General features: G+C 37.3%; 1 protein-coding gene across 7 annotated transcripts; it reads left to right on the top strand.

Annotated features, from left to right (window-relative positions):
* Window positions 1-106: 106 nt before the first annotated feature.
* DNAI3 (dynein axonemal intermediate chain 3) lies at window positions 107-27719 on the top strand. Of its 7 annotated transcripts, XM_042030306.1 has the most exons (23): window positions 109-222; window positions 5804-5887; window positions 6138-6176; window positions 9654-9835; window positions 10381-10485; window positions 11338-11463; window positions 12861-13060; window positions 13314-13430; window positions 14108-14292; window positions 15215-15339; window positions 15443-15532; window positions 15944-16060; window positions 17489-17617; window positions 19576-19649; window positions 21043-21181; window positions 21920-22007; window positions 22683-22813; window positions 23643-23706; window positions 24047-24177; window positions 24826-25030; window positions 25427-25518; window positions 26772-26905; window positions 27490-27582. In XM_042030306.1, the coding sequence occupies exons 2-23, from the start codon at window positions 5818-5820 to the stop codon at window positions 27494-27496; spliced, it is 2550 nt and encodes an 849-aa protein (XP_041886240.1). In that variant the 5' UTR covers window positions 109-222; window positions 5804-5817; the 3' UTR covers window positions 27497-27582. The 7 variants fall into 7 exon arrangements, with proteins under 7 accessions (XP_041886242.1, XP_041886237.1, XP_041886240.1 ...); XM_042030303.1 differs by lacking the exon at window positions 27490-27582 and having other exon boundaries at window positions 108-222; window positions 26772-27479; XM_042030305.1 differs by lacking the exon at window positions 26772-26905 and having other exon boundaries at window positions 25430-25518; window positions 27490-27719.
* Window positions 27720-27874: the final 155 nt, after the last annotated feature.

Below are 27874 nucleotides of genomic sequence, written 5' to 3'. Positions count from 1 at the left end.
GCCCCGTGCCCCAGAGCCCCGCCGGTCGTGCGTCTCCCGCGCTCGGCATGCTGGGACGGGTAGTTCTGGTCTGGCGTATCCCTGCAGCCGCCGCCGCCGCGGGGGCGGGTTTGCAGAGCAGGGCGCTGATTGCCTGTCCGAGACGTCAATCACTGCTGGCCCCGTCGCCGTGACAACCGCGCGCCGCCGGGGACGCGCCGCGCCGGGGCCGCGGCCGCGCAGGTAGGGGCCGGAGGGCACGAAGGGCACGAAGGGGAGCCGGCAGCGCTGCGGAAGCGGGTGAAGCATGCCCGACTCGAGGGCACACGGGCAGCAGCCGGCCGGGCACAGCGGCTGGCGCGGAGCCCGCGACTGCCCTGTGCGACCGAGCCGCCTCCGCCGCCTCTTCCCGCGGCGCTGCCAGCGGGCCCGAGGCAGCGCCTCCCTCCGCGCCCCGGCGGGGCTGTGCCGGAGGCTGGAGCGGGCCGGGGACCTGACCCGGGCTGCAAACACTCCCCGGGCCCGCCGCAGCCCCCCCGTGCTGCTGCAAACCCCCCGCAAATCCACACTCCCCGTGCCTGGTCTCCATTCATGACCTTGTTCCAGCGACCCAGCTCGCACAAAACGATTATTTTTCTTACCTCTCCTTAAAGAAGTCTTATCTAATGTAAATTTTTACAATATAGCATTTCTGTTTCAAAAGTCATGACAAGGCAACATATGTTACTGTTTGGTTCCTGGCAGGACCCGGTTATGACAACTTCTATATCATACTTAGTAACTTTTAAAGTACCAGCCACATTGTTACAATATTTTAATAACCTAGACCGGCTGTACTGGCTCATACCAGAAGTTGTGTCTGGGCAAGATTATAGTAAAGCCATACTTCCACTTTTTGCACCCTTTTTTTCTTGAATTTGTGGTTTCATTTCTAAAGCCAGATGTATTATCATTATTTTTAGTAGCCCTCAATTTTTCATCTGTCAGTGTGCCCTGTTACTTTTTGAAATTGTGTGCTTCTGACAGCTGTCCTGTCCACAGGCAGTATATTCCATAATTCAAGCGCTTTTTGTGCAATGAAACGCTTCTGCAGTCCTGTTGTTTGTTCCTAGTTGTTTGTTCCGCATCCATAAGCTCATGTGATGCCAGCTTGATCTTTTGTTAGGACCGTGAATCAGCATCTCCTCGCCACTTTCTCTATGTCTCTTGTGATTTCACTGACTTCTATCTTATCCTTTTCAGGCTAAAAAGAATCCTAGCTTATTCCCCGTACAAAACATGTTCTATGTCTTCAATCATCCTTGTTACACCTTTTTCAATTTTAATCTATTTCTCTTTGAGTGAAAGAAAGGACAAAATAATAGAACACTGTATTAGCCAACATTCTAATGAAGTTTTCCATTTTGTTCTCTTACGGCTTTCTTATTAATTCTTAACCTGATTTTACACATACTGTACTTAGCATCCCAGATTCTGTAACTACACCTACTGGTTTCTATCAAGTAACAAAATCAGCACCGGGTTCAAGTAAGCCTGATTTAATGAAAAGTTGTAAGTGTGAAACCAGCTACATTCAAATAGAACTATTTGTGTGCTAAAATGATTAGGCAGTTGCCAAAACTTCAGTTGTACTCCCTCCACCTTCTCCAGTGAAGTTGCATCCAAATATGCACAAGCATTATTAATAATTTTTAGTAATTTTTTATTATTTGCTCTTTGTGTAGAGCAAAATAGAATAAATTTAATTAAAGGGAACATTGTATGTGAATTTCTGGTGAGACAAAGTAACTCTCAAGATGGTATTTTTAACAAGTTCCTAAATGTTTACCAACAGAAATGTATTTTTTAGCTTGGTAGTGATACAACAGCACAAAAAAGCAAGTAGCACATGGTTTTGATCCTTTCCTTGTAGTGCTTTTGTAAAATGGACATGCATCCAGTTCTCCTGTCATTCCAAATTATAGTAAATTACAGGCCTAAAGTAGTAATGCACACAAGCTGGACCTTAAATCATTCAATTAGGCCACCAATGAATCATTCTGTGTCCTCAAATCAGACAGCATCTTTTGTAGAACTGATAGCTAATTAACTTTTGCCTTTTGCAGTACCTAGCAACTTCACGGATTTGTTTTTGGCTGTAAATGTTTCAGTACATTAAATGATTAGGAGAACACTCTGATCTTATTTTTTCTCTTAAGCCTAATGTTCAAAATATTAGATCCATCTGTCAACAAACTAGGCTATAAAATGCCAAACAAAGTTGTCAAATATTTACCCAGGTTCTAGCAAGTACATAATGTAACACTGTGTTCCACTGAAAAACTGCAGAAAAATTAGACTGAACATAATTAATGAAATCTAAATATTACTTACTTTTAAAAAATCAAATACATGGCAATATTTGTGACAATAGATTTTCAAGAGCTATAATTTTATATACCTTTTGCACTCTTAAATATGTTAATTTAAATGTAGTTTCCAACCTCCTCTCAATCATAGAATCATGAATTTTCATAAACATAATGGAAAGGCATAATACATTTCTGTGTGTCTTGACAAGTCCTTTTAGAATAAGCAGTATAGAAATATCCCTAAGAGAATAGGAGCTAACCATAGATTTTAAAAATGAGCTGTTTGGGTCATATTTTCAGACAGTCCACTAATACAGACTGATTTTTTCATGGCTTTCTTGATAGGATTTGGTAGTTGGAATAAAAACTTAGTGAAAAAATGCAAACCCCTGAGCTAAGAGGTAGTTTCTGAAAATAGTAGCTTTTAACTTACATATTGGGACTTTTGTTCTTTTCTACTTTTTTGGAAGAGAAGAGGTGCAAAAGGCTGCTCTTCAGTACCTATTTTAAAGTTCTCAGTGTGTGTTTGTGTCCTGAAGGGAGCACCTGGAGCTTACCATATTCCTGTGTAAAAACCAACTTTGCATATAGGCTTTGTAACTGGCTGTGGGCCTGGTTATGCTTCCAAAGAAGTTTCTGGAAGCTCTGCCTTCACTTTCTCTGCAGGCCTTCCATGTATCCTGACCACTGACAATCATATGCCCACAGGATGACAAACGGGCAGGGGTGATATGGTGTTGGGGATAGTGTAAAAGAAGATAAGTAGTTTGTACTTTCCTATCTGCGTTCCAGCTGGGAGGTCCTGTGCATCCCAGAGGGAAGCACAAACAGCCCCACTGACTGCTCTATTCGTCTGCAACCCTTAAATGCGGGCACTTTTTGTACTAACAGATGCAAATACAGGCACCAGGCACTGACACCAGCTTCACCACCACTGCCCTTCTCTCTATAGTGCTGCATCTACCTCTGTACCTCTTCCTTGCAATGTAGGAGGAGGAACTGATTACTGGGAGACCATTTTCAAGAGTTTTAACTGTTTTTATTGGTAAAATATACTTGAAATCATTTGAAAGGAAAGGGATGTTTTTATTTGTGAGTTATTTTACTAAACATAGGCATGTGACTTACCTCAGCCTTCTTGGTGTTCCAGCCATTCATGTGACTTAGAGTTTAGGATACTCAGAGGAACTCACTCAAAATTTCCAAACTAGCTTTGTTGCAGTGCATAATTACGAAATGGTGAAGTAAGACACTGTGACTGGAATATATTTGACAGGGTTCACATTGTCCTTCAACTAATTTCTACAACAGCTGGCCTTACCTCCTATCCTGGTGTGCTGTCTCTGTTACACAGAGGCATAAAGGTTAGCTTCAAATTAGAATACTCACAGAACCCATTTACAAAATGGATCACAATTTTTGTATGTAAAATGTAGAAGAAGATAGATAAGAAAGAGTTTTGCACTTTTTTTCTTTGTAAATAAGGAAAAATTAGTCTCTTTTAACCATATGAATTGATATGCACTCTCTGTGAGGTAGGCCTAAGTGTTTCAGAACTGTAAGTTAAGCATACTGTATAGGCTCCTTTGAAAGATTATACCTACATATGAAAATGCATAAAAATATATATTATATATATATGAAAATATGTTGACTGCTACACAAAACTGTGTTAACAGCATTTCTACTCCTGTATTTGACAAAAGGACTGTGAAAATGAGGGCAGAAAAAACACCCAACTTTCTCCTTAGATTCCTTATACATGATTTGCAGGGTTTTTAAAAACATCATCCCACAGCAAAAGTTTCAGAATTCTGAAACATTAATTTTCTTTGCATTGGTATCATCATTGCATTGGTATCATCATTGCCTTTTGGAAGAAGCAGAAGATTAAATTGCTACCATTCTTCAGACATGTGAATGAAGGGGACTGCATTTGCTATAATCAAGAGAGATTAAACAGAGAAATAGAGTAACATGCCATGGATGCAGCCTGCCACCTGTGGTCTGCAAGATCTAATATGATACAGAAAAGAGTCTGAGGATTTATAGAGTATGTTTTTCTATTTTGATTGGAGTAAAAAAGAAAAATGCATAATTGTAGCAGGAGTGTCAGGCTCTGCTCACATTAAAGTCAACACTGAAATTTACCTTGAATTCATGGAAGGTCAACATGTATCCCAAACCTAGGATATTCCATCAGGCTATAATCCATGACTTGTATCTTGCCATCAGTGGCCATCTCCAAATTGAAATTCAGATCAGAAGCTAAGGTTATATTGCTTGCTTCTGGAGTATTTGAGAACTGTGTTACAAACAGTAAAACACTGTTTCTCAGTCTGGGTATGCCACTGAAATTGCAAATGCATAGGCCACAGCATGTTTTAGCACTCACTATTTTAGGCTGTTCATAAGGAAACTCTCAATATAGAACATTTATTTAATAAACTCACCTTTTCACCTTAAGCATCTTGACAGTGAATGTGCTGTTCACGTGCACAGGCAGACGGGCTGTAGCTCCTGTAAGAGATCATCAGAAAGAGTTATGTCATGCCAGTGTTCTTTCTGTCCTATCTACATCCACTTTCCTCTTGTTAGTGTTAAAATTGTAATAGCATCCAAGTAGTGGTGCAGACATTTAAAAAATGGTTCCTCTCCCAGTCAGTTTACAGTCTTAAAAAGCGTGAACATGGAAGAGGGAGGACACAAAGTGAGAGCCCCATTGTCCTCATCCCATCTGAACACCTCTGGCTCTTCAATATTAACATCGAACAATTTTAATACTTCTAGGAGAATTTGGGCCATCCTGGTTTAGCTGTTCCACGGGCTGCTAAGCGAGCACCTCCCACATGATGGTGCTGTATGTCCTGAGCAGCAGGCAGGCTGAACTGCATTTCTTGCCATGGAACTGAGTCCTTCCTGCAGTACTGTTCTAATCCCAGATATTGGAAAGAAGGAGAGCAAATTAAACAGGAGTAGCCTTCTATACAGTATCATCTCCTGTTGTGTGGTTGCTACATTTAATTATGTATATATCTTCTTCCCAAGTTTGTCCTCCACAGAGCTACACTGAAAAATGAACTGGAAATAGAAATGCTTTGTTGCAGCTGAGTAATGATTTACACTTACGAACATTGGGACAAACATTTATAACTGGTGGATTTTCCCCCATGTTCTTCTCACTTTAGCTCAGGTCCTTAGCTTTCAGTAGGGGAAACCTCTGTCCTAATTTAACCTGTCACTATTTTGGACAGTCAGTGTTCATTTTTAATTGCCCTGGACAGAAGAAATCTTTCCACCTATTACTTATGATATGAAAATATAGCTTATGATTCAAAATTATGAAACATACTTTTAGATGCAAATGAAAATATTACTATAATTATAAGCTACATAAAGTCGTGGACCAAATTTTCACTCATACATGGTGCATTGTCTATTTTAAATTATTGATGATATGTATCTTTCTCTAGAGAAATCTGAAAAAATGTCAGAAAGTGTCAAATCCAGCAAGACCACCTTGAAAGGTTCAAAAACATCGGGAAAGAAACAAAAAGGTAAAACAAAGCTAAGGAATCCTGGAAAGGAAAGGAACCCAGCTTGGTATGTAATGTACAGCAGCAATGAAAAAAGCAGCAATCTGGTCTCACATGAGATCTACCTTAATTATTTTGATCCCATGCATTAAAAAAAAAAAAAGAGATAAATTAGAATATGCTATTTTATATAAAAAACTTAGAGAGGTAAAATTACTTGTTACAGTTTTGTAACCAACACTACTGATAACATCATGTCATTATATTTCAGGTAAAAAGGATGAAGTTGATCTTTCTATGGCCAGTATAGGTAAGTGCTATGATGACTGAGCTTTAAAGTAGTAGTTCTGAAATACTCAAAGCATTTTGAGGCTTCAGTGTTACTAATGCCAGAGAATAAAAAGGAAAGATTTTTTTTTTTAATGAATGAGAAAAATTAGAAAATATGAAGAAATGCAGTTATCACAGTGATTACAGGGGCTCTCTGAGCAGCAGGCAGTGCAGCAGGAAACAGGTACGGGTTTGTAAAAGAGGGTTTTTTTCTTGGTTTGAGAGGAGTTGGGATAAGGGGAATAAAAAAAGCATCACAACAGAATTATAGGGGGCAAAATGTTTGCATTTAGAAATAGTTTAGGAATCGAAAGAAAAACAAGAAATATTTTTATAATTTATTAATCTTTGAAGTTTGTCAAACCATTATTAAATTTCATGAGAAGATGATTTTAGAATATGACTTGTGAGTTTTAATCATAGATACCAATAGACATTGGTTAGCATCTTTTGTTTGTAGGGGAAAAAATTAACCATTTAAAAGTCACAATTTTGTTTCTGTGCAACAAAAGTTCAGTTTTAAGCATAGCCATAGTTAAGGGCTAAAAGTATGCAATTATCTGAATTTAAAGATATTATTTTTTCTTAGACACCAAATTATTTTCAATGGTTTTTTTTATTTTCCATATTTCTGGTTCTATTTTTCTTCTCATCTGATTTGTGCAATTATTCCTCAGATATAAAGTAAATTGATGTCAATGTAAAATTTATCTATGGTTTAAAGGAACAGTCCAAAGGGTTATCTTATTAATTGGCTTGTAACAGTACAGCTTTTATTGTTAAAAGCTAAAACGGTGTGGCAAACAAGGAATATACAAACTGGATAATTTTTAAAGAAACTGTAAATTACCTGTTTTCCTACATGATCCTATGAGCACTGGGTGAAAATTGTTCTCTGGTTAGTGTTACCAAAATGGCTAAGCTTCAGGTAATGAAAATGCACAAAAAGTGATCCCTCAGATGATTAAAGTGTTACTTTAAAAAATGTATTTTCAGTGCTCCAGGAAATACTTAAGTCAGTAAGAGAGAATTGTACCTCCACCTACTGGCAAATAAGGTTAGAGCTGTAACAGCTAAACTACTGCTACGAACCTGTTGCTAAAAGCAGGAAAATAACACTGGTGCAAGCAGACACTGCCTGTGCAAGAGTTAAACTCCATGCACGCAATCCTTAGCATAAGGTCTGCAAGTGTTCTTTACTTCTTCCTGAGAGTTTCTTGTCCTTTGTGAGGTTCTCGTAGCACTAAGAGCTGCTGACTTTTACAAATGATACAGGTACAATTTACTAACAGAAAAACAATGTGAAGCCTATGATCAGATGTTACATGCTTTTTACTGGAAAAGAGCATTCAATAAAAATGTTTATAATGTAAGAATTCCAGTATCAGGTCCTTATAGATTCTGTTAAAAATAATGTTCAGCAATATAGAATTTTACTTCTTTAGACTGACAGGTGTAATTTTAATTCTGACCATTACTTTGTTTTTAACTTGGGCTTATAGCAATAGAGCATTGAAGAAAATACACTTAGGGTATGTGTCTTACTCTGTTTCCTCTCACAGTGATGTCTTTCGTATTTCTGCTTAACTTTAATGCATGCTTGCATCATTTCACTTGACAATGAAACCTACATCGCTTTAAAAGGATTTTTTTTAGCATTAGCATTCGTGCACAAGCCTGTACACATGATTCAGCATTTTAAAAACCACAGCATAAAAGCTTATTGAATAAACAACCATTTCTCCTGACTGGGATTTCTGAGGTCTGGTGTTAGCAACAGTGAGTTTGGACCAGATGACTTTGAGGTCTTTCCCAATCAACATCCCTATGATTTTGTATTTTTTGGAAGCATCTACACAGAAGTCCTGGAACACTCCAAGATATCAAAAAGGAAAATCATGCAATATTGATTACAGCTTGTGATGAAAGTGAACTAATGGCCTGTGCATGCTACAGACTGTGTGTGCTATGAAATAACTAGTGGCAACTAAGTAATCCATACTTGGAATAGTGTAGCATGTACCAGAAACACCAGGCATGCCATTAATTTTAGTGATGACTATGGCAGAGCAGATGCAGTGGAGTAGCAGCACTGAAAGATTTTAAAGGATAAATGTCAGATTCATCAAACATAAAGTATTATGCGATAGGATTATGCAGAGATTAAGGAGGATTTATCGTTTTGTCAGTCCTTGTTGGCTTGGATTAGAGATGACTTTTCAAATCTCGCTGACACAGCTGGTCACATTCATCATTTGAGGTATGTCAACTTCTCTTCAAGGTGTACACAAAGAGGAAAAACCCCACAGGTGCTGGGAATTAAGATAAAATACTAAGTAACTTAAACTAAGAGACTGGAACAAAGATGATAGAAAATATCAGCTATTATCACAACAGCCAGCACATTTCACTACAGAAAAATAGTACACAGTCTACATGTCCCTAAATCCTTTAGTTTCCAGTTCACCACAAAGATGAACATCTGCTATCCTTCTCAGGCAAAAATATAGGGCCCTTCATGAGGAGTATTCAGAGTGAGACAGAGCATGAGTCTGCTAGCAGAGCAGTATGGCAAAGGAGGAGTCTCAGGCAGGATTCAACGAGCTGGGCCTGGAGCTGTTAATGTAAGCTGGAGGCAGAACATGTAACATGAGGAAGACCAGCATTACATACATTGCCTTACTCACATACAGGTGGCACACACTTAACAAGAAGCCCTCCATGTTATCCTCAGACTGAGTGTTTGCAGAGCACAGCTGACAGGTCACCTAACTGCAGCCAGCCTCCCCAAAACCAATGCAGACATCAGTGCTAGAGCAAGGATAAGAAATATCTTGTTCTGAGTTAATGTGTATGAACCTAACAGAGATCCTGTGTGTAGAAAACAACAGCTATATATTCTCCAGTAAAGCTGAAAAGAAATATCTGACTTTAGTGACCTTGCTTTAGTCTCATTTGATTAGTGAGAAATAGTCTCTACTACACTCTGAACTCAATGGGAGCAATATGAAAGTCCAAAATCAGAAAAGCATCCTTACTTGGGAGAAGCCTCACCTAGATTAAACTTTGGCTTAATATGGTGCTGCCCTACAGGAAAGGACCACGGTATATTTATTCAAAGGCTTTCTTAAGTCAGAACCATGCACTTCTGCCCTTGATGTATTATAAACCAGTCTATTAAAGATTTTTCACTGAAGTTCTTAATAACCTGTTGCTCAAGAAGAAAAAAACCCTCATACCGGGGAAATCATGTTGATTATGTGCGAAATGTTGGGTATTTTCAAAGGTTAATAAAGTAAATATAATTTGTATTTCATGCCTTCCAAAATACCAAAAACAAAGCTGAGAGATTCAAAGGCATTATGCTAGAAACTGTAAAGACATAGAGTTATCAAAGTATACGTGCATGTTTAAACAACACTCTGAAGTTATCATGCAATTTTGCTTTTTTTCATAGGCCACCCAGAAATCTTTCCTTTGCTTTTGACTGCAAAGACCCAAAAAATTTTTAATTGCCGGGCTGATGAAGATGTCACAGAGGAAAATTGTTTCAAATGTATTAAAAAAGAGGACATAATTCAAGACCTGAAAACAAGAGCTAACACTTCTGATTTCCACCCTCTCAGAAAAGTTATTCTAGTATGTAGCTTATTTCATCCTCACTTTAAGACTTAATGCTCTCAGAGTGTCCATTCTTTTAAGGAACAGGTCTATTCTTGTTTGACTCTGTAAATGCACCAATGCTGTAATATCTGAGTGCTATCATGGACTGTTGTTGACTCAAACTTTCTCATGGCTTGCCATGCATTTTTTTTTACTAACTTCAGATTGAAAATATGCTAAAAGTATCATAAATACTATTAGGTTTGATTCTGTGAACTGGCAGAGCTTCACATATTTGACTTCCACTAATTCATGGCCTATTTATTGAGAATCATTCAAACAGTTTCTTTTCTGATTAATTCTCTGTACAAAAGATTCGTTTTGTCCCAGACTTATTTTTATTACAGAATAAACCCCATCTATTCCTTTAAATTAGCACATGAAATTCTCTGTTAAGAACACAAAATTAACCTAAGGTACTAAATTTACACTAGTGGTAGCTTTTCCAGTCACAACCTCATGTTTGTTTTGAATATTATTTGTTTTCAGTTTTCCACTAATTTTTTTTTTCATTAAAATAGGAATATCCAGGGGAAGAACTCTTGCTAGTTTTTGACCCAAAGTTCCAGTATGGACAGAACTTTTACATTGTTGCTTCTGAGGAAGCCAAGGAAAACCTTCTAGAGGTAAAATCCAAGTATACCACAGCATTGTTCTATCTATGAATATTTTGAGTCTCAAAGATGTCAGGAATGGTGTTGCTAAGCATCCGGTGTTTCTCTAATGGTTAAGCTGATCATAGAAAAATATGTGTATCACTGTAAAAATATGTTTTATATTGAGAAGGGCTAAATTAAATTTTTGTATTTTACTTCAGAGGGCCAGTATAACACCCATTGCTGCATTTTTTCATTTTTTAATAATGAGCATTAATTTTATCTGCCAATACCCATATTTCTCAGACATAAAAATAACAGCCAATGAATATATTGAATATTTTCAAAGAAGTATTATACTTATTTTTCATAATATCTATGAATATATTTTTCAAGTCATTAGAATGTTCTTGAGTTCTAAATAGCTCTAAATAGATAGAACTTGTGCACTACGCTGTAGGAGAATGTTTATAGAAAGATTATATAATTTTTCATTATGAGTTTGCCATCCAGCATCAGGGAATCAGGAGAAGAAACAATTAAGAAAAGTAAAATGAAGTGCCAGCCCATAGGCCCTAATGGAAAAAATCACTACAAATTCTTTTTATATAAAATGATTTGCTTTCAAGAGAGCAATCTCTCTTTAGTAGTTAAATATTAAATATGCAACATTTACTGGAAAATTCTAATGCACAAATGAATGGGACTTAACCCAGCCCTACCGAGGAGCGCAGTATACCCAGGCTCACTGCACTGAGACCAAAGTAAAGAATGTGTGAATGAAGACTGAAAACTGGGTTTCTAGTTCATACTTACATTTAAGTAACAAATTTTTGAGAAAGCACCATTTCTCACTTTTCTTTTTCACCATTTCTTTTGCAGCTTTCAGCTACTGCAAAAGAAACAGAAGAAGATAGAGAGGAAACTCTGGAAGTCCACAAAGCTTGGGTTTCCCTTGGCAGCGAAAAGGAAGTTGAAGAAGAATCTGTTAAAGAAAGGGATACAAAGGTCAGAACCAACAGATGTTAGTCAATCCAATAAATATAAACCCCCTACATGTAAGCTCCTTTAAAAAAAAAGTCAGGAAGTTGGAAGCTGCAATCCCAGTTTTTCTTGAGTTCTTTCAAGAAAACTAACCAAGAGAGAGAAATACAGAAATAGCTAAACTTTTAACAAACACTGAAAGTGCTGCAGAAACGTTTTTTTGAAAACTCTGTTCTCTTTAAGTCTTGCATTAGACATAACTACTTTTTAAGGTGTAAGTTCAAAAGTCCTGATCATCATTGGCACCTCTGCCACTTTTTGCTCAATTTGGCCAGATTACAATGGGAGTCATTGCTCTGTTTCCATGAAGCTCATAGTATATAGATGTCATTTAAGTAGCATGCAACACCTTTTAAGTATTTACAGGCATTACAAGCTGACTTTATAGAAGGACATATTTGATTAATTACATCAACAGATTATATTGAGAGAATTATATGTCCAAAAACTAGATCCACTCACAGCTGTCACTTAACTGGTGATGTGTGGGGCATCTCCAAGCATCTAACTGTCTATGAGTAATTTTTACTCAATACCTAAATCCCTCTTCAGGGAAGACTGGCTAAATTTTGATAGTTCTCAGCACCTGGACATCTCCCTTACACTTAAAAAGATGTCTGATTGTTCCAAAGCTAATTCACAGTCATTAAATTTAACACATTCACAGTCCAAGTATTCTGTATTCTGCAGTGCTGGCAAGGTCCACTCAAAAGAATTTTTAGTGTACTTTCCTTTCCAGTTCTGTGGGAGGTGCTGGGAAAAAGTACCTGGATATGAATCCAAGAAAAAGCAATACCTCTCTACTGCTGGAAATCAAGTGCCTGCTTCTCTTTGTGGGCAGAAATCAAGACAAGTCCCTTCTTCCTTCCTAGTTCTCAACATAAGGAAACTCCTCCAAATTTTTTTTGCATCTTCTTCAGAGTGCTTTTCTCTCCCTAGGCACTTCAAGGGAAGCTGAAATACCTCACCCAAAGCTGAGAATTCCACTGAGAGGGAAGAGCTGAAAAGTTACATCTTGGAAGCCTAATTCAGTATTACATAAGGCTTCCTGCAAATCAATCCTTTATCTAAGTGTGCAGCTTTGATATTGCATGAATTAGAAAATGTAATTCTCTTATTCTACTGGCAGTAATCCAAAAATGCTACAATTTCTTGTTTTACAAATGCAAACCTGTCTTCTATTACATATGCAGTTTATTTATAAGAGCACTTCTGAATTTCAAAGTGCAGAAATGTGAGTAAGCTCAACACAGAAATCATTAATAGAACTAATTCTACAATTATATGAATGCTGCCATTTTACAGAATGAACTGTCCAAAAACTTTCTTTTCTGCTAGCCATACAAATATATCTTTTCCAGATTAAGTACAAAATTTCTCGAGTTCGCAGGAAGTTTGGTGCACCGATTACATTTACTGATAAGAATGCTTCAGATGATAAAGACAGTTATGCTGAATGCACATCCTATGAAGACAATACTTTTACTATTAAAATGATTGAAAGGGATGTGGGGGTGCAAACAGTTCCAAAAGTAAGAGAAACTAGTACTCAGACAAAATGGTAAGTATGAGAAAATATTTATCAGCTTATTTATTAAGCTCTGCACTGTTCCTTATCTCAACTAAAGTTCTGGAGTTACTCAGTTACAAACTGATTAATAGAACAAAATTGGATGCTCTGTTTGCATCTTTTTTCTTAAACTCTTTTCTAAAAAATTTCTAGAAAACTGTATATTTAAAATTTACACATTACATGGGTTTCTGTCTTTGAAATGTTTTCTATACTTACATTCAAATTTATTCCAATTGGGTAGGACCTATCCAAGAAACGCATCCACGCAGTATTATACTAGAGAGCTGTCAAATGAAGCAAAAGCAGAGACCCTGTCTTCTGAGACACTGAAAGAATTTCTTACAGCAGTACATATAAGGTAAAATTACTGCAGCAATACGCTTAAAGACTACCTGAAATAACACAAAATACAAGCAAGTACTCTTCTCTGAATGGATCATTGGTCTGGTCAAATACCAATTTTATTTTTTGTTTCTATATTTTTTGTCTTTTTTATTATTATAATATTGACAATGTTAACTTAATACTTGTTTCTATGAAAATAACCATGAAGTCTATGCTATATAAATATGAATGTTGGTTTAAATAGATATCAGAACTGCTAAAGTTGATAGCGTTACATCTTTTCAAACAAACTGCAAAGCTGATCTTTCAAACACTGCCCACTCAAGCAGATAAGGTTGTGCAGGGAGCAAAGGGGCTGTCCTACCCAAGATTATGCCCTTAGCCATGTCCCATTAATGGGACAAGTCCTACTTAATGACATTTTTTGCACAAGAATTGGACAATTGCTCTGTACTTGGTCCACAAAGAACTAGAGTTAAATTCTTGGTACAGTATCTATTTCTGTTTAAACAGAAGAGGGTTTCCTTGCAGTGATACATCACTGAGGAATTAATACTTGGTATTTTAACTAATGTGGTCATAATTTTGTGAAAAACAAAAGCTACCTCTTTACAGAAATATTTGTAATTCTACTATTGAGTAAGTCACATCTGGATTATTGAAGTGTTAACTCTGCTTTTTACACCACAGAATGGAAATTGCATTGCAGCAAAATGAAATTATGGATGTTTTTTTTGATGACTGGAAGGCCCTAGCAGAAGACAAAGAAGAAGGCAAGCCAGATGTTTATCTTAAAGCATACCAATCATTTACAGATGTGCAGTATCTCAAGAACAGAACCATTAGCTGCGTTCGCTGGCATCCAACCATTTATGGTAATGCAGCTACAACACTGATTTGAGTCTTCAATGATGGGTATTATATGATAGCTATAAAATATGCATCTTTCATAAAATCATCAGCTTTCAAATTTAAAAAGAAATCAAAACTGATTTAGTATCCCTGTTTGAATTGCCAATTCGAGACAAAATGAAAAATGAGGCAGACAAAGTCTTTGTAGAATTCACACAAGCGAGGCAAAGTCCTTTACCCTAATGTGTAAGTGGAAATCATAGGAAAGAGAAATTTCCCTCCATGAGGCTCATTTAAGCAGAGTTGCTGTGCCAGACTTTGGGTGGCTCTGCATACCATTGTGCTTGTCCCCATGCCTGGCTCTCATGACACGCCTAGTACTTGGGAGGAATGCTACAGCCACAATGGGACATGGCTCTGCCGAGTGCCAGGGAGCATCACAAGACATACTAAATGTCAGCTCCTGCTCCCTGCTGTGCAGTATTGCTCTGCACAGCCAGACCTAAAGGCACAATTAAGTTCTATATAAATGCCCCAGATCCCAGCATACTACTAGCCAACACTGCAGCCGGTGTAAGAAAATTAATTGGGTTACCAAAGATTTGTTTTCTTGATGGGTGGCCAGGAACATATGCCTGTCACATCATTTCAGGTGCAGTATTACGCCATTGAGGAGCACTAACAAAAAAAGAGGAGTTTTGTCCTGATGCATAGGTTCTATGACTCACTTTTAAACAACTTAATTTACAAAAATAGTCTCCTCCAAGCTGATCTGAAAAAAAAGAAAAAAAATAAATACATGATTGGTTTGTTTGGGGCTCCTTTCCTGCTTTGGTTTTTTCCACTGTTTTCAGAAGGCATAAACATAAGTCATTTAGAAGAATTATCAATGTGTTGAAACTTGAATTGTCTCTTGTGAGAAAATCTATTTTCTCTTTCCATCAGGGATTATAGCACTGTCAGCAAGAGAGCAGCCTTCATATGAAGAGCAAGTTAACCTTTCTAATAAATCATTGCTCCATCAGTCAGTTATACTTCTCTTGAGTTTTTTTGACCCTATCTGCCTCCAGGTATTTCATCAAGACTTTTAAATATGCCAAGTATTTAAATAACAAGAGAACAAACAAATGGTGCAACTGTATTTCTCAACTATCTTGTTTTTCTTCTCGCTAGTTAGTGTTGAAGGCTCCTGAAGATATTTGCTGCTTTCAGTTCAGTCCAAGTGATCCAAATATCATTGCTGGTGGCTGTGTCGACGGACAGGTTTTTTGCTCTTTAAAAATAAAATTGCATATTTCTGTATTTTCTTCCAGTATAAACATAAGGGTGAAGAGAGGTACTGGACATCCATAGTAACACAGAGACAGAAGAGTCCTGAAGCTCTCTTACCCCGGACTGAAGCTATGTCTGGTTATTCCATAGTTGAGCCATTACTGTACGATGCTTCTTTGTAGTGTTGATAAATAGGTCAAGTTGTAAAGGCTTTTTTTAGAGACAAGTGTAACCTTTCTGTTGATTGCATCAGACTAAAGAGAAGATACTTTAAAGACTTCATAAATTCTAGTGCAGAGGGCGAATTTCTTGTTTTTCCCCAAACCTCCATGATTTGAAAAATAAGGTGTATTAATACACATATAAAAATATAATTTGTAATATACTCATTTCTCACTGTAGGTTGTACTGTGGGATATTTCTAAACATGAAGAAAAGCTGCAAAGTGCAAAACCTGTTGCTGATGAAATCACTGACTTGTCAGAGGGTGAGCCAACAGCGGCAGCAGTGGTGACTGAGGTAATTTGGGGGGTGATGGTTGGATGTGGTGTACAGGGGTTCCCCAGCAGTGAGCACTGCAGCACAGAACACCAACTAAATCCTGGGCTGCATCCAAAGCAGCATGGCCAGCAGGGCAAGGGAGGGGCTTCTGCCCCTCTACTCTGGTGAGATCCCACCTGGAGCACTGCATCCAGCTCTGGTGCCCCCAACACAAGAAGAACATGGAACTATTGGGGCAAGTCCAGAGAAAGGCCACAAAATTGATAAGAGGACTGGAGCACCTCCCCTACGAAGATGAGCTGAGAAAGTTGGGGCTGTTCAGCCTGGAGAAGAGAAGATTGCATGAAGGCCCCATAGCAACCTCCCAGTATCTGAAGGGAATCTAGAGGGGAGGTGGAGAGGGACTCTTGGTTTGGAACTGTGGTGAAGGACAAGGAGTAATGGGTAAAAATTAAAAGAGGGGAAATTTAGGTTAGATATGACAAAGAAATTGTTTACTTTGTGAGGGTGGTGAGACACTGGCACAGGTTGCCCAGTGAGAAATAATGAATACAAATTGGGGTTGTGGATGCCCCAACCTCAACAGTGTTCAAAGCCAGGTTGGATAAGGCCTTGAGCAGCCTGGTCTGGTGGGAGGTGTCCCTGTCCATGGCTGGGGGGTTGGGACTAGCTGATCTTTAAGGTCCATTCCAACCACTTAACATTCTATGATTCTATGAAATCAAGATAACAGCTGTTAATATGGTAAATGCTTCTGTTGTAAGTATATTGCAGTGTATCTATATGTCTGTGGAGGAAAAATGGGTGAAGGTATCCTAACTCAAAAGAGAGGAGTAGATAATCTTTCCAATGAGACACTAAAAAAGATAACAAACCTAATGAGTTCATGAAATAAAACCATTATCACAATTATCATGATATAATTTCTACCTGATTAGTACAGCTTAATAGGTTTACTGCCTTTTGTGAAACTTAGGCTTCACTGAGTCTGTTCTTTAATGGACACCAACATGCCCTCCACTCTTACCTTATAAAGCCTGTCAACTACAGATAGTGTTTGCTACTGAATGCAATGCTGAAAGTATTCTAGATGCTTATGAACAGAGAAAAGGTAGATGGAAGATGAGAAGATGATTTCAGTGGAAAAAGACAGTAAAGAGGATAAATAGGAGGAAGACCTAAGAGCAGAGGAGACAGTAATGATGTCTGTGTCTGTGGAGGCACGTTGGAATTCTCTTCAGAGCTTCATATCCAAAGACCTGTTTTGATGCTTTGCTTTTTATTTTTTTTTCCCAAATGGAAGGTATTAGACCCCTAGAAAGTTCTATAAACTGATCTGAAATATATGAAGAAACATTAACAGAATGCAAAGTAACCTTTTTTTCTTTGATAGATCTACTATTTTATTTTGGAAATACACTAAGATTTCTCTTAAAACATTTCTAGCCATCACCTATCCAAGGCCAGCAGAGCAGCACAGAGCCACCTCTAGTGAGACACTGTGCAGCCTCTTCCATACCATATAGTAATAAAAAGCCAGCAGCAGATATACAATGGCTACCATGTAACTCTGAGGTGAGTTTTAAGATTCACTTCTCTTCTTTTTATTGCTTTTCTAATCTACCATCTCAGAAATTCTAATGCAAACGCAAGAGAAAATACCGAAGAGTTAATTATTTGTACTCATTATTTCTCACTGCATTTAGTAAATATTAATAATCTGGTGCCTCTTGTCATGCTCATTGTGCTTTATAACTGTACTGTGCTCTCAGTCTGATATGAATCTGCTCATACTGGAAAAAATTTCCTTAACTTTACAGAAAATTATAATTCAAAATTATAGTAAGCCTTCCATATATAAAATGTATTGAATTTCTACTATGAGCAATCTAGCCTGTCACTAAGAAGTCCAGGAAATAACTTCAATTACGTAAATATCTGGATACCCAACAATGGTATTATTATAGCCACCTTAATTTTTCTAGATGCTGCCTGTGTACTCAAAACTTACTTTTTCTGTGATGGTTTTAAAGCTCCAAAGTACTTAGGGTCTATGTACTTAAAGGGTCCAACAGGAAGACTGGGTGCTGATTTGCTATCAAAGTATTGCAAATGGTTGCTAAACTAATGTAAATGTCGTCAAATGCAAAATAATAACAGTGGAAAAGCAGGCCAAGAAAAAACCTGAAATCTTTAAAAGGTTTATGGAAATTATATATCCATGAATTTTTGAAAAAAAACCCCCAAACTTCAGAGATACTACAGTCCTTAGTGACATTTCCAGAAAAGTGATGAAAAGGGCACACATTTATCATAAAAAGTCAGCTGATACCACTGTTCATTATTATTTTATACAGTAATAGTCATGGATACTAATTGGTACCAGATGTAAAGCATGAAGAGTGGGATTGGACAGCAGAACATTGTTGTGTTTTTTGTTGTTTGGGTGGGGTTTTTTTAGCCAAGGTTTAGGCTCAAAAAGCTGTTTTTGTGTTCATCTGGGATAACAGACACAGGAGACCCAGGCTTCATGAAGAACACTGACAAAGGAGTCACTCTGCCAGTATTTAGCAACATGTACTGGGACTTACTTTTTGTTATATAAACATGGAATATGTGTCAGCCTTTATACAACACAGCAGTTTTTATGGCACAGTTCCTAAAATCAGCCGTTTTATAATTACATATTAATGAAAAACTATTCAAAGTCACATCCAGAACCTAATTCAGCTTTGCCTGGCTGCAAGACTACCATTGTGATTACAGGTTGACAAACTCATGCATGAAAATTAGAGTAGGCCTAATTTGGCCTAAAAAAAAAAATAGCTGGAATGTACTGCAAACTTTATAAGTACAGTTTTTGCCAAAATATGTTTGTTTTTTATATACTAGAAGTTAGATTTGATTAGCTTATACTCACTTGTTATCCCTGACACCTTTCCTTTATTTTCCTGAGTAATTAAAATTAATTTGCTATAAACCAATAACTACTTGGTAAATGATAAGTAATATAAAACCTGCAGAACCCCACACAGACAAACGAAAATATTAATAATTAACATTTGAAGGCACCATTATGATCCCACAGTGAGGCTTAGCCAAGAGATAATTTAAGATAGATGACCCATGGTGTAAACTTGGCAAAGAGCCATCAGTCCCACTACAGTGAACTGTTGGAGATAAATCTCTCAATTACCAGCTCTTTGGTTAAGCTGCATAACAGAAGTTACAAACATGGCACATTAAAGAGGGCCTGACTTGCAGTGGTACAGGTAAGTATTTATCCTTCTAAGTTAATTTGGAGTTTTAGGTGTGTAGGAGGCAAAGCTGGTATCAGTTCACTTGAAGTACATTTGTAAAACAGCTTGACTTTATAACTGCAAATTAATATGTCCTGATTTTCAAACCTTACCCAAGCAGAAACAGTGACTTTATTTCTAGTAGCTTGTTTTGTGTTGAAGTACTTATGTATCAGAGTGTGATTTTTGTCTTTCATCTTCTTCCCCTGTAATAATTATTACTGTTATTTTCAGGGTGACCAAAAGGGTGGTACTTCTGAAAACAGAGATGAAAATTACCTGCAGCTTGTAACCTGCTCCCCTGATTGGTATATACAATACATACTCTACAAGACATCTTTCAGTTTCCTTTGGAATACTTTATGAAGCATAATCCATGATTTAACTAGCACATTTCTGGATTCCTATCAGCATATCCTGAGTGGCTGAAATTATGTATGCAGAAGACAAGTACTTTGCATTCTTGTCTAGTCAAACCCTTTACAGTAATGGCATTAAGAGTTTATTAACTGAAAATCCTTGCATATATATATTTATATTCTGTGTATAACACCTTCAGAAGAGTGTTGATCACACATGCATTAGCCTGGAAATCCACATCCCCACACTTATATTTGATTGTATGACATGCACAAAAAGCTCCTAAAAGATGCTAAGGCCTATTTCTACAGAAATACTGTAAACTCTAGGCAAATTTGGAGACTTAGCTGGCAAAATTATTCTTTATGAATCTCCTCTTTCGTGGACTGAATAGTTGTGATAGTTATTGTTCTGTGTGACTGGCAAGGGAGCAGAATGCAAGAAGTGGAAATAAAGGTTTAGCTTCCATGATGTCAGAAGGCTTAAGGCTTCAAGGCTGCATGGCTGGGCTGAATCACATATTTGTTAGTTACATCAAAGGGAGGGTCAGAGAGAGCAAAATTTTATAATGATGCAAAGTTATTTTCCCTTATCAAATAACAGAGAAGACTTTGAAGAATTAAATGAGAAGAAAGATCACAAATACACTTCTTAATAAGTTTGCAGTGTAATGCAAGTAATTCACATAGAAGAAATTATTTTAACTACTCACCCACCAGTGTTCTAAATTGAAAGTATTTACCTGAAGTTAAGAACAGGGAAGTCACTGTAGTGTCATACTTGAAGAGCACAAGTCCCCGAGCAACTCCTGTTAGAAAAGGGAAAGAGATATCAGCAATGAGGAAAGTTTCATTGGCTGTATCAAACCTGTGAGTGAATGTCCAGAGTAGAGCAAAAGGAACAATCAGAGGGCTGAAAACTCCAATGAGATAACAGATACAAGTGAGTGGAGCCATTTGCCTTGAATGTCAGCAAATTAATTGGTACACACAAAAATTGGGACTGATCTTCAATTTGAATTACTAAATTACCTGTTACAGCCTTCAGGAATTTCACCCAGGCACTGCCAATTAGTTCACCCAATAACTGTCCATAAGCAAACTGTATGAATACTATCAAGCTGCTTTGGTATAATTAACTGATGAAATGGTAAATAAAGAAATATATTTCATCACTTACAAAAGAAGAAATTAATTATTTAGCCTTTGTCTGATTTTCAGAATCTCTATTGTTATATAAGGCTTGAAGATAAAAGGTTAAAAAACCCCAAGCTTTAAAATTTAAGGAAAATTGCATGTAACTTCAAACCAAAACACTCTACACTATACAATTATTTTGCAGCTCAATATTGTTTTGGGATATTCCGTCCATCGAACATCGTCAAAAATTTTTAACTGAGAAAATAAAGGAGGAGAAAAGATCTTATATACCCCCAGATACTGATGAGGATTTAGATCTCTCCTGGAAACCTCTCATAAAGGTAGTGTACACAAACACAGAACACAGGGATCAAACCAAACTGTAGATATGGCCAGAACTCCATAGGAACATATTCTTTTGCTTCCCAACTCCATTTTTTCCAGCAAATTGTGACTTCCTTGTGATTTTCTTTCTGATTGTGTAGTTAAATACTTCAACATTCCTTTGAAACTTCAATAAAATGCATTTTGTAGAGCTAATTAATGAGAAACAGCATGCCTGCTTCTAAAACACTGCAGTAGGTGCAAAAGTAGTTACATAAACAGTGTTAAGTTCCTGTCAACCTTTTCAACTGCTCTGCTGTCTATCTCAGTGGGTCCCAAATGGTGGAACACGGTCATAGTCAGCAGAACCATAATTACTAGCAAACAAACATTCACTTTCATGAAAATGATCATAGGAGCTTGTGAAAAAAAGTGAGGTAAGAAAAAGAAGATATCATTTTAGACATGCTGATCTGTGTTGCTCAGAATAGCTGCAGCTGGCACAGTTTTCATACATGCATGACCACTGGAGCTGGGTTGTTAGGGCTTTTTGCTAGAAACAAAGCAAAATTCTTACAGGAAAAAGGTAACACAAAGAGCATTTTCTCCCTGCTTGTATGTGAGGCAGCAAATACTGCTTGTGGAGTATTAGAAACACACTGCAAAGATCTGTTCCATTACAGCAGAAAGCCATTCAGACTTGTACCTCAAAGATCTGACACAACGGTTTAGCAAATGCACTTCTTTCTGAACAGATAAATCTGCGTGAAAGGGATTCCAACACAGACTATGGTCCCACCAGAATTAGTTTAAGGGAACTGCAGTATCGTTACAAAACCTCAGGTAATATTTTTATTACACCTTACTGAGGAAAATGTTTTTAATAAGCTTGTATTTCAGTATATACATAATAAAAGCAGAGCAACAAAATGCTGTATAGCTAAACACACCTGGGGAAAATATTTCTTAAGTATACTGATATTCAGTGTGTGACCTACATTTGTTAACTATGAAGAAATGTGCATGTACTGAATCTAAACTGAGCAGTTCCATATACACAGTAACTCTATCCGGTTTCACTTAAGAGCCCATGCAAATCTCCCACCCAATCTCTCTATCCCTGAAACAGTTATGTCCTTTTCAGCCATTACAGAAAACTATTTTTAGAAACATAATCCATTCCCTGGAGCAGAGATGTTAGCTCCTGGTTGCAGCAGCTACGGGCCATGTGTAAGGGCAGTTCCCACAGAGACACTGGTGCTGTGTAAAACTGGTGAAGAACAGGATGGTGCTCTCCTAAGTATTGTCTGGATGTGGGAAGCACTGACCAGAGCTGCAGCAATGGGGAGATGCCACCAGGAAACCATAACCCACAGAAATGCTGCTTTACTTGGCAGTCTTTCTTCATATCTTCTCTTGAAATTCCCCTCATCCACAAACTACCTTTACAAGACAAAGGGTTTGTTAGGTCTGATAAATTCCATTGTATAATAAAAAGATGTAACTGTTGTTTCCCAGGGAAGGCAAAATCTCTGAGTGCACTAAGAGCACCCATCAAAGAGAGCCCATATACAGAGATGAGTGCTTCTTCAAGCAAAAATCTGGAAGTGCTAGAAAATATATCCACCAACTTTTTTTTTGGAAATGAAGTAAGTGAAAATAATATATTACCAATTAAAATGTTAATCTAAGATATCTAAAAGACTGAACAGCTAAATAACAGGGTTTTCACAAATGTATGGACTTCCATGTTTTCTTCAGGTGTAAGTTAAAAGATCTTTCTGAACATGCCATATTTTACTTCCATACTAATACTTTTAGCTACATGCTTAAAAAATTGATAAACCTCCAATATTCAATAGATGATGAACCCTTACTTTGAGGGCAGATTTAGAAAACATTTTCAAAATATGTTGAGCTTAACCACCTATTCAGAACCAGAGTGTTTCCTTATTCCAGAACACATAAAATCAGTAACTTCTTTTAGTCTCTTCCCACATGCCAGGTGAAAACATTTATACTACAGTTTGGCCCCCAACTTAATTTCATTTTAGGAAATCCAACTATTCATAGCCCGCTACCCACCCTATGCACCTAAAATTCATGAATCTTTCCCAGTTCTGAGTTCATACAGAAATGAAAATTTGGCTTCTAGCTATCTTTTTGCTTCCTGTCACCTTTTCCCTAAATACTGGAGCAAAGCATGAACTATAAAAACCAAGCACCTAGTTCTGCAGGAAGGACTGCCTACATACATCATGGCAAGTAAAGCTGTTTTGGCAATACAGAACTGAAAAATGGTGATGCAAAACTTTAATGTGTTTTCAGTCATTGGCTGCAAATTCAGGTTTAAATTTACTCAGACCAGATTTAATGATGGTTATAATTAAGAAAAGTCACAGCTTAAAATCAAGTCAGTTTGAAATAAGCCACCAAGCTCTAACGTTAGCATTTGCTTGATTTTTTTTGGCACTACAGGATGGAGAAGTTGTTTATTCTGACTGGAAAATGAAAATTGATACTCATTCAAAAAAACCAGTTAGTAAGTTCAAGTTTCTCTATATCTGTTTAAATCTTAATATATCACTACCTTTAAGATATTTGTGTCTATACTCTGTCTTTTTAAGGTTCTTGCTCATAGCTCTAATCTATCTCACAGATGACACCCTCAAAAGTGCAAGCACTTTAGCTGGCATGACAAAATAGCACAAAGATGCTGGCACAAATCATGGATGTAAATAGATTTGTGGCAATTCCAATTCCTGTACCTTGTGAGCAAAAATAAAGAGGCTGGTATCTTCCAGGCCTGTGTTGAGTCCTGCACTCTTGTTTCTTGATCAATAAGGCACTAGTAACAAGCAACTGCCTTTTTCCTTCATTAGGTCAGATGCACTTGCAGAAATACACCCTCCACACTGAAACTATCAACACTCTCCAGAACTCTCCATTTTTTAAAGACATCTTTCTAAGCATTGGAGGCCAGAAGTTTGCCATTTGGAAAGAAGGGGTTACAGTAAGTTGCTTTAACACAGCTGTAACATATGGGATAGGTATACAAGACAGGTCTGTAACAGGCTCAGAGACTGTATTTTCAGAAATGTGTAAGTCACAAAGCTTCATAGCTTAGAAACAAAACAGATATAAAAGAAGCTTTCCAGCTTCTTCACATCAGAACACTATTTTAGATATAGCTTAGTAAACTCGAGTTTTACAAAAAAAGTGAAGTGACTTTCCTAAATTCCAACCTTGTGAAAAATGTAGCTTCACAGCTGTTCATTTCTGCTGCTAGGGGAATGCATGCTGAACAAATCTGAAGAACTTGTATTTCAGGACAAGGTTTTTTCATCATGTGAAGACAAAGAAACATGGGGGGGTTTTGAGTTTGTCTCATGTAGGAATCCAGGTTAGCTGCACCTGACAAAATCTCCAGACTATAGGTTTTAACAGCATACAGACAGGAAGTGAGATACCAGTTTTTTTACTTCCCCACAATCCTTTTTATCTGCAGCAGGTGGTAGGAATTTTGCCATTGATATAATTTTTGTAATGGGACCATTTAAACTGTGAGCATTTTCCAAAGACAGGAGATTTGAAGTAGTGAATTGGTAGTACTGTTTGATTGTTGGGTCTCTCTTTTATTTGTTTTCAAAAAAAAATTAAGAATGGACCAATCCTTCAGTCAAGTTGCTCTGCAGGAAGATACACTGCAGGACAATGGTCCTTAACAAGACCAGGAGTTTTCTTCATTGGCAGAGACAATGGAAATATAGATATTTGGGACTTACTGAAGAAAACTCATGAGCCATCTCATTTCCAGAACCTCTCCAAATCAATCATCACTTTCATCAGCCCCTCCAGTGCCTCAGGTATGTTGGTGGTGATTGCACTTCATTGTGCTACCCTGTTTGCAAAATGCCCCATGACTCCAAGGCACACAAATCTAACTACAAATGATCTTATGTAAGTACATACTTCCACAAATTTAACACTGTACATACAAAAATGGATACATCATTTCTAAGTATACCACCATGGCATAAAAGCAACTGAAAATATTTCATTTTAAAAAGTCTGTTAAAAGAAAAACTTTAAAGGAATTAATAAAATAAGAGAGCAAAATGGTTGCCTTTTTTGCTGCAGTGAACAATAAACTAAAAAGACCAGAACAAAAAGGAACCCTCTGTAGCTTGTCTTTGGGTGGAGGTTCACATTGCTGTTGGAATTTGGATTGTTTATATGGTTTTTTGTCAAATATCTTTCAGCAGAGCAGCATTTTCTAGCTGTTTCTGATGATCTTGGAGTACTGCATATTTTGGAAATCTGTCAAACACTATGTCACCCTTCGAGTAATGAGGTTGGTAAGAATTTTTATTAAATCTCTTTGACACTTTATCCTGAAAACTCCCAACACACAAACAAGTCTGCCTAGAGAAAAATGCCTCCAAATAATGGCAATTAATTTGAGATGAGTATAGCCATATTCTCCAAAGATCACCTGTAGCCAAGCTGGCTTTGCACAGAGCTTAGATAGGAGTCAGCTGAAGGAAATCTCAGTGACAGCTGGCAGAATTCCACTGTTCCAACCTGGCTACATGAAAACACAATTAAGAGGTCAGTATTTTTTGCCACATCCATAAAATGACATCTTTCATGCATTAAAACAAGGCTTTAGAGTGCATAGTAATGTATATATACTGAATTCCTTTTTCTTTACACCTTCTTGTCCACATTTGTGCTAATTTTTTTCCTTTAAATTTGGTAATTCAATTTACATGTCTTCGTATCTGGTTCTAGTTTAGTGAAAGCACATTTTGAAAACTGTTACTAACATTCCCACTCATTCATGCTCATGAAATAAGGACTATCTGTACCAAAAGGCCATGGGAACAATGCAAGCAGTTTTAATTTCTCTTTTTTTCTACATAGTTTTCAGTTGTTCTTTTCCCCCCGCTCCCAGCCAAAGATTGAGCCAGTGTTTCAGTCTAGCAGTCGTGCCTGCTATCTCATCTGTTACTCTTACATCACAAAATCACCTTCCCATTCTATTACAGTTTTAAGTTTATGCAGGCACTTAAATAGTTCATAAACATCCCATAAAGGTCTGCCATGCACAGAGCTGCAGTAGGCAGCAATAAAACATCAGGTCAGCAGCTTCATTTCAGTAAACGTAACTTCTCCAAAGCAAAGCAGGAGGTAACTGAGTGATATGAGGAAACACACTGCTTCTGCACAGATTACCTGTATTTGGAACTAAACTGTTTAGGGTGCAGAATTACCAGCCAAGGAACAGTCACTAATATTTAGGTTATGCCCATTGTAACTGAAGTATTCACTGAAAAACACTAGGCTGTTGAAGAGACTAACAAAAACTAAAACACAGAATCCCAGATAAAACGAATGCCTAGTGTAACACCAAAGTATGGTAGTTTATGGTTTCTTTGTGCTTGAAGTTGGTCACATCTTTACATTGTTTTGTTGCAAACTACTGGGAGAAATAGAGATATTTATATTATCAATTTAGATAAAATATTAATACCATTCAGGCCATCAGCAAGAGATCTGTGTCTCTGGGCATGTAATGACCCTTGTTTGTCACTGTGTTTACAGCATGCCAGTGTACTTGATTACTTCGAAAGAGAAGTCAAATATCTGAAGTACTGTGAACAGGAGTTTAAAGAGTATCAAAAGTTTAAAGCCAAAACAGAATTGAAATGGAGCTGGAGACAGAGAGAAAGAAAACAGTATGTTATACTTGGAGTTAAGAAAACTTTCTGTGTTCCTTTGTATCTTTAAAATGCACCTATATTGCTAGACAGGATTTTCCACAGTATTTTCAAAAAACCAAGATGGATATAATCAGAATAGCTTAGCAGCTCTTTATTTCATATTTACAGTTCTTAAGAATGGAAAAGATGGTCCTAGTTCATGTGGGTGCATTTCTTGGTCAAGTGAACCCCCTGCAAGAGCATTAGAGCCTATGGACATTTAATAACTATGAATTTGCTTTTCATTTTACACCAGTTGCTTGTTCAAAAAGTTAATTTTGGCAACTTCTCTATAAATATTGCTCCTTAAAGGAAGGATGGCTTCCAGCCTTCCATTCTTTACTCACATAAGAATTTTGCCTATCCATTCTTTGGTAAATGGCTTAATAATACTAAATAACTAAACTGTCATTTCTTTGGTTGATTGATGTAGCCCTAGGTGATGCCTATTTTCATTAATTTGTGACAGCTCTGACACAATCCATTGGAAAGCAATGGGGTCACATACAGGTTTCAAAGCTTAACAGTGCACTATTTCCTGGTATGTTTTTTTCCTTCAGCATATGACTACAGAAAACAAAAGAAGAGATGGAGGAGCAAGAAAATGCACATTATACTGTGTTTCTGGAGCTGGAGAAGCAGATAGTAATGGATTTAGAGACAAGAAATACTTTCCTCATTGGATGCTTGGAGCCCATTATCACCTTTAGAACCAGCAAGCTTCTTACTGAAAGACCTCTCTTTCAGCAGAACATGTTTAGCTTTGGAAATAAAGAATCTTGCAGCGAGAGATTATTGTTTCATTAACCTTATGCATTTGTTTGCTCACAGTGTGGTTAAAGAACAATTGATTTGGACCCAGTTTCGCCACTGTTTTTCATTAATACAATTATTATTAATATTCCCTTTAAATAATAGTTTTCAAAGCTCTGTCTGTCAGGACTC

This window comes from Corvus kubaryi, unplaced genomic scaffold (genome assembly GCF_017639235.1).
Source record: "Corvus kubaryi isolate FWS band 111438036 unplaced genomic scaffold, C.kubaryi_AGA036_p1.0 37334, whole genome shotgun sequence".
NCBI lineage: Eukaryota > Metazoa > Chordata > Aves > Passeriformes > Corvidae > Corvus > Corvus kubaryi.
Note: the sequence above shows the minus strand (reverse complement) of the source record. Positions and strands in the feature narration are given on the sequence as shown.

Coding starts and splice junctions, on each gene's coding strand:
- DNAI3 (XM_042030303.1), top strand. CDS start 5,818: ATGTCAGAAAGTGTCAAATCCAGCAAGACCACCTTGAAAGGTTCAAAA. Junction 14,293..15,214: donor CTGGCATCCAACCATTTATG/GTAATGCAGCTA, acceptor TCTTTCCATCAG/GGATTATAGCACTGTCAGCA. Junction 22,008..22,682: donor GTATCGTTACAAAACCTCAG/GTAATATTTTTA, acceptor GTTGTTTCCCAG/GGAAGGCAAAATCTCTGAGT.